We start from the raw sequence: 9,789 nt of genomic DNA on the forward strand, positions 1-9,789 counted from the left end.
CATACGCACACACAGACACCCACACACCCACACACCCACACACACACACACACACACAGCCGCTACAGCACATCGCCTCCCGCACTATCACCCCTTTATCCAATACCCTTACCCCCATTTCCTTTCACTTCCCCCTTCGCTTTCAGTGAAGGATGTGAGATAGAAAGGCAGAGGAGACAGAGGGAGTAGAGGAAAAAGCAGAGAGCTGGAGAGAGGGGCGAAATTGAATCTCTCCAACAATCCTCCCTTTCTATTTCTACCCCTCTCTCTCCATTCCCTCCCAGTTTTTGCCCTCCCCTTCTTTCAGTGATACCCTTTTCTAACCCCTGTAATTCACGATTCTCTTTCCGCCAAACCGTAACCTTCCCCTCGCTCTCCCTCCCTCTGTTTCTCTCCACTTGCACTACTCTTCTCCCCGCGCCACTCTAATCGCTACAGACTACCCCCTCTCATACCCTCAATCTCCCTCGTCCCCAGCGCTTCCTCCCTCTGCGGTCGGCTCCTCTCCTCTTCGGCTGCTCATCCGGTGTTTGCTGGTCTCGTTCTGATCCACTTGTCAACACAGGCTTCCTCTGACAACGGTTGCTTCCCCTCGCTGAGCTCAGAGACGCAGAGAGCCATCGACAGGATGGCCAAGAGCGAGACCTACATGAAAAAGCAGTTCGTAAAATCGGACTCACTGTCTCCATCGGGAGGTGAGTGGGGCAGAGATGGAGTGAGGGAGTTTCAGTCTCTTTCTAACCCGGGGAGTTTGTAATGGCGGGTGTAGAGGGAGCGTCACTCCTTTTCTGATCACGGGACTGTATAATATAAACCATATAACAACCATATAACAATTACAGCACGTTAACAGGCCGTTTCGGCCCTTCCAGTCCGTGCCGAACGCTTACTCTCACCTAGTCCCACTGGCCCGCACTCAGCACATAAACCTCCATTTCTTTCATATCCATATGCCTATCCAATTTCACTTTAAATGACAATACCGAACCTGCCTCTACCACTTCTACTGGAAGCTCGTTCCATACGGCTACCACTCTCTGAGTAAAGAAATTCCCCTTCCTACTATTCTTAAACTTTTGCCCCCTAACTCTCAAATCATGTCCTCTTGTTCGAATCTCCCCTGCTCTCAATGGAAAAAGCCTATCCACATCAACTCGATCCCCCTCATAATTTTAAATACCTCTGCCAAGACCCCCACAAGCATGTACGCTCCAAAGAGCAGTCTGTCCCCCATTATGGGACAGAGTGAAGGAAGATTTAACTCTGTGTCTGACCCCGGGAGTGGGTGATGGGACGGTGTGGAGAGAGATTCACTCTGTGTCTAACCCCGGGAGTGTGTGATGGGACGGTGTGGAGGGAGCCTCACCCTGTTTCTGACTCTCACTGTTCTGTCCCCAGCTAAACCTGATGTATCGTATGTGGAACTTCATTTTAAATCCCTCTCTGCTCCCCAGGTCCGGAGGAATGGAGGTCAGTTTCACTTTATTGGTTTGACTCTGATCAGATGATGTGCATCTTCCTGTCGAGAAATCTCATCCCAAGCGCACAGTTAACCCTGATTGTTCCCTATTAGTCAATAGGTCAGGAGCAATGCGTGCGAGACTGGATGAGAGGTCGGTAGGTCGGTGAGGAAGGATCGCTCTGGGAAGGGTCGGAGTGGAGGCAGAACAACAGACGGGGTTGTACAGAGGGAGGGCTGTGGAAAGGAATGAGAGACGGGCTCTATGGGAGGGTCGGTGAGGAGGGAGAGCGCTCTGGGAAGGGTCGGGGTGGAGACAGAGCAACAGGCGGGGTTGTACAGAGGGAGGGCTGTGGAAAGGAATGAGAGACGGGCTCTATGGGAGGGTCGGTGAGGAAGGAGCGCTCTGGGATTGGTCGGGGTGGAGACAGAGCAACAGGCGTGGTTGTACAGAGGGAGGACTGTGGAAAGGAAAGAGGAGTTTCTCTGGGTGGGGTCGGTGCAGAAAATCCCATGAATTTTTTTTGTGTGGTGTGAGTACCGTGAGAGGGGGTTAAACTGGGGGCACTGAGGGGAGCTGTGTGATGGGGCGGGTGCGGGAGCAGGGAGTGCTGTGGCATGGCCGGAACTTTATTCCGAGGAACGAGAACTTTATAAAATGTTTATAACACTGACACCGTTCCAAACCAACTCTCTCATCACTCTCTTTCCTCTCTCTCCCCTGCCTCCTTTCTTCCCCTATCTCTCACACACTGATCCTCTCTGATCCTCTTTTTTTCCTCCACTATTTCCTTTCCCTACCGCACACTCTCACGCTTTCTCCCCATTCCCAACTCTTCTCTCTCTTTTCCACATCTCTCCCCTTCTACGACTCCTGCTCTCTGCGTTGACATTCCCCTCTATCTGCTTACCTTTCCCCATTTTCCCCTTTCCCACACTCTCTGCTCCCTCTCTTTCACATTCCCCCGATTACCCCTCTCTCCCTCTCGCTTACTCCTCTCTCTCCTCTGCTATCTCTTCTCTCTCTCCGCGACTCTTTCCCTCATTCTCTACCGTTGTCTCATTCTCTCCCTGACCGGCCTGTCCGACTCTCTGTCCCAGATGGGTTGATCTCCACCTACTCAGAGCTGAACTTTCGGAGAGACGATCCCCTCATCGATGAGGAAGACAATGCTCACATCACCTCGGGACCCGGAGGGATGCCAACTAGTGCACAAACAGGTCAGAGTTCACAGTAGTGACGCCATTCTGAAAGTGTCCGGTGTCATTTGCCCAAGTGTTTCAAATTTTAATTCATCTGCGAGCTCGTTCCACCTGCTGTCTGTGATGTATATAAATGATCGGGTTGAAACTGTAGATGGATGAGTTTGTGAGTTGCACATGATGTGAAGATGGGTACTCTTGTGGATCATGTTGAAAACTGCCAAATTAAAAAGTTCAATGCGACAGTAGATCAGTCACAGATCTGGCTGGAGAATTTAAGAGTTTAGCCCGTCATGTATCCGATTTGTGGAAAAAGAACAAAAAGTGGGCAGACAATAATACAACTGTGAAAAAACAATAAACTCTGAATCCAGACGGCCGATTCCCCATGGATCCCCTGTATCATAATCATCTGGATAAGCTTCCCCTGAGGGACCCAGTCAAGCTCCCAAATGAAGTTGACGGAGACAACACCCAGAACTCCAACTTAATCAATCGCGTAGGAGAGAGAAAAACACATCAGAAATCAGTTAGACACTTCTCAGCCTTTGCCGAGTCCAGGAATTTGGACTCTGAGCGATTACGGCTGAAGGTAACTGAGCATGTCAGTGACTTGGACCACGGGATTAAATCTCATGGACCTGATGGAATGCACCCTCGGGTTCTGAAGGTAGTAGGCAGAGAGATTGCCGAGGCGTCAACAATGATCTTTCAGGAATCGATAGAGGTTTTGGATTTTTAGAAGGCCTTTGACAATATACCGCACATGAGGTTGCTTAGGAAGAGCAGAGCCCGTAGAATTACAGAGAAGTTTCTAGCACGGGTGGAGCATTGGCTGATCGGCAGAAAAGTGAGTGTGGGAATGAAGGGATCCTATTTTGGCTGGCTGCCGGTTACCAGTGGAGTTCCACAGGGGTCGGTGTTGGGACCGCTGAATTCTACAATGTCTGTCAAAGATTTGGACCATATGAGTCATGGACTTGTGCAGAATTTGCCGATTATACAAAGAAAGGTGGAGGAGCGGGAAGTGTTGAGGAAACAGAGAGCTTACAGAGGGACGCAGATAGTTCAGGGGAATGGGGAAAGAAGTGGGAAATGAGACACAATGTTGAAAATTATATGGACATGCACTTTGGAAGATGAAATAAACAAAAAGACTATTATTTAGATGGTGAGAGAATTCAAAATGCAGAGTTGCAAAGGCATTTGGGAGTAGTTTTGCAAGTGACCCTAAAGGTTAACCCCTAAGTTCAGTTGGTGGTGAAGAAAGCGAATAAAATGTTGACATTCAGGTACAGAATATAAGAGCAGGGATGTGATGTTGAGGCACCAAAAGGCGCTCGTGAGACCACACTGAGAGTATTGTGTGCAGCTTTGGGCTTCTCATAAATATTGGCATTGGAAATGGTTCAGAGAAGATTCAGGAGAATGACTCCAGGATTGAGAGGGTCGCTGTATGAGGATCATCCGGCAGCTCTTGGGCTGTATTCCCTGGAGTTTAGGGGAATGAGGGGGCCTCTCATAGAAACTTACCGAATCTTCAAAGCGTGAACAGTTTAGATATGGAAATGTTATTTCCAATGGTAAGCGATTCTAGGGCAAGTGGCCACGACTTTCCGATTGAACGACGTCCTTTTAGAACTCAGATGCGGAGAAATTACTTTATTCAGAGGTTGTTAAATCTGTGGAATATGTTGCCACTAGCGTCTGTGAAAGCAAAATTATTGGGTGCAGAGGCAGATAGGCTCTTGATTAGCCCGGTAATTAATGGGTATCTGCAGTCGGGAGGGGAGTGGGGATGACAGGAAGAATTCCGTCGGCCCATTATTGAATGGCGGGGCAGACTCGATGTTCCTAATCGCCTAATTCTGCTACTATATCTTATGGTCTTATGCTGGTGTGGCCTCTCCACAGCTGCGCAAGAACGGAAGTCGAAAGTGAAGATCGGAAATAGACGGTACCGTCTGATCTGCCTACTCTGCCTAGTTACGTCCGCCCTCATCGGGATAGTGGTCGGTCTGTCGATCCATGGTGAGTGGAACGGGCTCCGGGTGGGGTCAGACCGTAAATAAAGAGAGTGGAATTAATTGTTATTGTAAAACACCACAGTGACACCGACACGCCCCTTACCGTAACACCGACTAAAACACATCACCACAACACGGACGCACCCCGAACCGTGATAAAAACACGGCCTTTACCGTCACACAGTAAAGACTCGTCCTGACACAGTCACGCCATTCACCATAACATCAACAATGCTGCCACGATCACGAACTTCAACGAGACACAAGAAAACTCCTGACCGCGACACTGACACGACCATCGCCGTGACACACACAGGTCAGTCACACTGACCGCAACGCACCCCTCACGGTAATATAGATATGCCTCTGACGGTATTACTGATCAACTCCTCAAGGCGACACCGAAACACACCTCACAGTGACAGCGACACGCTCTTCACCGTGACACTGAGGTACCGTACACCGTGACACCATCACGCTCCTCAACGTGATCCACTCCGCTGCGCATCGCGACAAAGACTCAGAAGTAATTGGAACAGTCCTTACCGAGACAGTATCACCCCTCAACATGACACCGATGCACCGCTCACTGACGCAGTTACCCACACCTCACCCTGACACAGGCAAAACCCTGAACGTGATACCTAGACCTGAATTCACAATGACACCGACATAGTACTCTCCGTGATACCGCCAGAATGCTCAGCGTGACACTCTCACACACACTATGACCATGACATGTCTCTCACCGTGAAACAGACATACCCCTCTCTGTGAGACCAGCACATCCCTCATTCTGATATTCTCATCGTCTGGACATCGAGATACACTTCATTGTGATCCGGCACACCTCTCGCCGGGGCACAGAAACTACTATCATCGTGACACCGACACGTCCCTCACAGCAACCGGACATGCCGCGCACGATACTGACGCAGACCCCCCCCCCCCATGGTAACAACAACCAAACCTTCACCGGGACATTGATAACCCCTCAGAGTGACACAGACACGCCACTCAAGGTGGCGCCGACGCCTCTCACTGTGCCACCAGCACATCCTTCACTGTGACACCCTTCACCGTGACACTGACACAACACTCTCTGTGACCCGTTCGGTTGCGTGACACTGACTCACTTGTCACTGTAAACGCTAAACATCCTTCACCACCACTCTCAGTATCACAGATTCGTCAGTCTAAGGTCACCTCCGACCGAAACTACTATGAGTTAAACTCATCCCTTCAATCCAAGCTTTCTTCGCTTAGCTGTAATCTGACTTTTCTTAAAGGAATTCACAACAATTTCCGTCACCAGTTCACTGAGATGGAAACGAAGTACAGATCTGTCAACGAAACCAAGGCTCAAATCTGTGAATTGTTGACCAGCAGAAGAGGTGAGACATCATCCCCCTCTTTCACCCGCTCCTCATCACAGAGCAGGCATGGAACGAGGAAGCGTCACTCTATGCTTGACATCGGAAGTGTGTGAAGAGATGGTATGGAGGGTAATTCATTCTGCCTTTGAGCCGGTGACTGTGTGATGGGGCTGCGTGGAGGAAGTTTCACTCTATCACTGAATGCAGGAGAGTGTAATGGAAAATTGTGGAGGTGGAATCACTCTGTGTCTGACCCCGGGAGTGTGTGGTGGGAAGTGTGGAGGGAGATTCACTCTGTGTCTGACCCCGGGCGTGTGTGGTGAAACGCCGTGGCGGGAGTAACACCCAGATTCTGACCCCGGAGGGAGCTTCACTTCGTGTTTGATTCGGGGGTCTTGATGGGACGGCGTGGAGGGAGCATCGCTCTGTTTCTGACACACTGAGTGTGTGATAGGATGGTGTAGCGCGAGGATCCTTCTGAGTCTGTCTCCGTGAGTGTATCAGTGGAGGGGCAGAAGTAGCCTCATTCTGTGCATGACTGGAGAGTCTGTGATGGATTATTTGGAGGGAACTTCACTCTGTGCCGGATCCTGTCAATCTGAGATGGGAAATTGTGGAGGGAACTCCATTTTGTGTTTCTCCCCGGGCGTGGGCGATAGGAAAGTGTGCAGGGAGATTCACTCTGTGTCTCACTGTTTCTTGTTCCTGATTTCCAGAGCAAACGTGTTCAAAGAACTGTGTCACAAATACAGACCGGCGTTATTACGTATCCAAGTTTACAACATCTTTCTACAGAGCGAGGAAAGAATGTTCAAACCGTAACTTCAGTCTGGTCGAAGTCAATTCGAGGGATGAAGTGGTATGTGAGACAGCACGAGAAGATCCCACAGTAACACAGGAATCATCACACACCCTCCGACACAGAGTGAATCTCCCTCCACACCCTCCCATCACACACTCCCGGGATCAGACTCAGAGTGAATCTCCGTCCACACCGTCCTATCACACACTGCCGGGATCAGACACATGGCGAAATTCCCTCCACACCATACAATCAGATGCGACCGGGGTTAGACACAGACTGAGGCTCCTTCCACACCGTCTCACCAACACACTCCCGCATTCTGTCACACTGAGAAGCTTCCTACACACGGTCCCATCACACACTCCCGGGGTCAGACACAGAGTGAATCTCCCTCCACACCGTCCCATCACAAACTCCCGGGGTCAGACACCGAGTGAAGCTCCCTGCACACGGTCCCATCACACTCTCCCGGAGTCAGAGACAGAGTGAATAACCCTCCACACAGTCCCTTCACGCACTCCCGGGGCCAGACAGAGTGAATCTCCCTCCACACCGTCCTATCACACACTCCCGGGATCAGACACATGGCGAAACTCCCTCCACACCATACAATCAGATATTACCGGGGTTAGACACAGACTGATGCTCCCTCCAGACCGACTCATCACACACTCCCGGTGTCTGTCACAATTAGAAGCTTCCTACACACGGTCCGATCACACACTTCCGGGGTCAGACACAGAGTGAATCTCCCTCCACACAGTCCCATCACACATTCCCGGGATCAGACACAGAGTGTATCTCCCTGCACACGGTCTCATCGCACTCTCCCGGGGTCAGAGTCAGTGTGAATCTCCCTGCACACCGTCCCATCACACACACCAGGTATCAGACACCGAGTGAATCTCCCTGCACACGGTCCCATCACACATTCCCGGGATCAGACACAGAGTGTATCTCCCTGCACACGGTCTCATCACACTCTCCCGTGCTCAGAGACAGAGTGAATCTCCATGCACACCGTCCCATCACACACTCCCGGTATCAGACACCGAGTGAATCTCCCTGCACACGGTCCCATCACACTCTCCCGGGGTCAGACACAGAGTGAATCTCCCTGCACACGGTCCAATCACACACTCCCGGGGTCTGACACAGAGTGAATCTCCCTCCTCACCGTCCCAACACCCACTCCCGGGGTCAGACACAGAGTGAAACTCCCTCCGCACCATCTCATCACACTCTCCCGTAAACGGTTTTCCATTCTCGGCATTAATGAAAGGAATTTAATTTTACAGAGTTTTGTTTTCGACTCTCTTGTCCGCTGGAACGTTACTTACTGGGTTGGAAAATGCGCGAACGGGTGAGATTTGGACTGATCTGTGAGTGGGAGATGGGGAATGAGGAGAGAAAATGGGATTTGTTTACGGACTGAAGTAGGATTGTGAGAAGAGGGTGGGGTACTGGAATTTGTTTTCGGGAGATGATGATACAAGTGGAATATTTTAGGGAGCGATACGTGTCTGTCACAGGACAGGGCAGTGAAATACTTTTGCCGATTGTCAGTGGGCTCCGGAGATTATTTCCCTGGGATTATTTTGGATACTGACGCAGTGCTGCTGGGATTGGGAGATGCAGTGGAATCAGTTTGGGGTCTGACACTGATCTGGGGGTAGAGAGTGGGACAACTGGATTAGTTTGGAGACCGATACGGGGATGTGGGTACAGAGTCGGTCAGTGGGCCCAGTCTGCTGACTGACACAGGGCTTAGGGAGCAGTGAGAGGCAATGGGATTAACCTGGAGACGGACATAAACTGTCGGGCGGGAGAGGAGCCGTGGGATGTAATTTTGGGACCGACAGAGGGTTGCAGGATCAGATTGTGCCAATGGGATTAATTCCGGAACCGCGTACGTCTGTGGGGTTTGGGATATTTGGATTTGCTTGGGGACTCAAATAGATCTGACGGGAGAAATGGGTGTGTTCGATTCGCACCGGGACTGCCACCGGACTGTGGAGACCGCGGGACGACCGAACGGTGGCTGTGGGGGAGGTGGTGTAGTTGGATTAATCTGTCGACTAACACAGAGCAGTGGGGAGACATTGGGACACTGGAATTATTTTAGGAACGGCACAAGGCTGTGGTTATTGCCCGGATTTAATGGGATTAGATTGGCGACGGGCTCGTGTTCCGCCGGATCTGTTTTGTCTCTGTTCACATTTTTTAACCATTTATTGATAGGGATGATGCCACTGGTCTGCTGTACAATGTGTCCTCCGGAAGGTGCTCCTGCAGTGCATGCACATCGAGTGGAGGGAGTGACTATTGCCTTCATGATAAACACCATTTCATCTGCGTGAAGTCTGCCCCCTGCTGGCCGGAGATCCCTGCAAACATTCAGCTTCTCTGTCAACAGCCAGAAGAGCCGACTTGAATCAAATGATTACCCTGTCTTTCCCTTCCTTATCTCTCCTCCACTCTCACTCAGCCCATCCTCTCAAAATCCTCCCTGCAGTCTCTGTCCCTACCTGCTACTATATTCTACTCTTTTCGCAACCCCATTCTCCCCACCACACATGGAAAACCCCACTCTCCATCTGTCCTCTTCTTTCTCGCCATCCCTCCCTCATCTCGGTCTTCCCCACTCCCACTAACACTCTCTACCCTCTCTCCTCATCCTACTTCCTCGACCTTTGTCCAACCGCTATTTCAGCACTCCCTCTTCCAACCTCTTTGTATTTCTCTCCCTTTCTCCCCTCTCTACCGCACTCTCTCCTTCTCCACTCCGTTCCCTCTAACACCTGCGTCCCTCTGATCTCCCTCTTTCTATCTCCTTTCCACCCACTCTCACCTAAATCCTGTCCCGTCTGGGTCTCGATACCCCATCTCTGGGTGAAAGTCTATGCGCATACCGTCTGT

General features: G+C 50.8%; 1 protein-coding gene across 1 annotated transcript in view; it reads left to right on the forward strand.

The window, feature by feature from the left end:
- LOC140719875 (uncharacterized) overlaps positions 1-9,372 on the forward strand; it is a 70,033-nt gene extending 60,661 nt beyond the window's left edge. Inside the window, exons 5-10 of the mRNA XM_073034801.1 lie at positions 606-695; positions 4,577-4,693; positions 5,979-6,083; positions 6,782-6,924; positions 8,169-8,233; positions 9,112-9,372. Of these exons, the coding sequence (XP_072890902.1) occupies positions 606-695; positions 4,577-4,693; positions 5,979-6,083; positions 6,782-6,924; positions 8,169-8,233; positions 9,112-9,304 (713 nt within the window). The 3' untranslated portion in view covers positions 9,305-9,372. The remainder of the gene's footprint in view (positions 1-605; positions 696-4,576; positions 4,694-5,978; positions 6,084-6,781; positions 6,925-8,168; positions 8,234-9,111) is intronic.
- Positions 9,373-9,789: the final 417 nt, after the last annotated feature.

The sequence above is a fragment of the Hemitrygon akajei genome, unplaced genomic scaffold (genome assembly GCF_048418815.1).
Source record: "Hemitrygon akajei unplaced genomic scaffold, sHemAka1.3 Scf000033, whole genome shotgun sequence".
NCBI lineage: Eukaryota > Metazoa > Chordata > Chondrichthyes > Myliobatiformes > Dasyatidae > Hemitrygon > Hemitrygon akajei.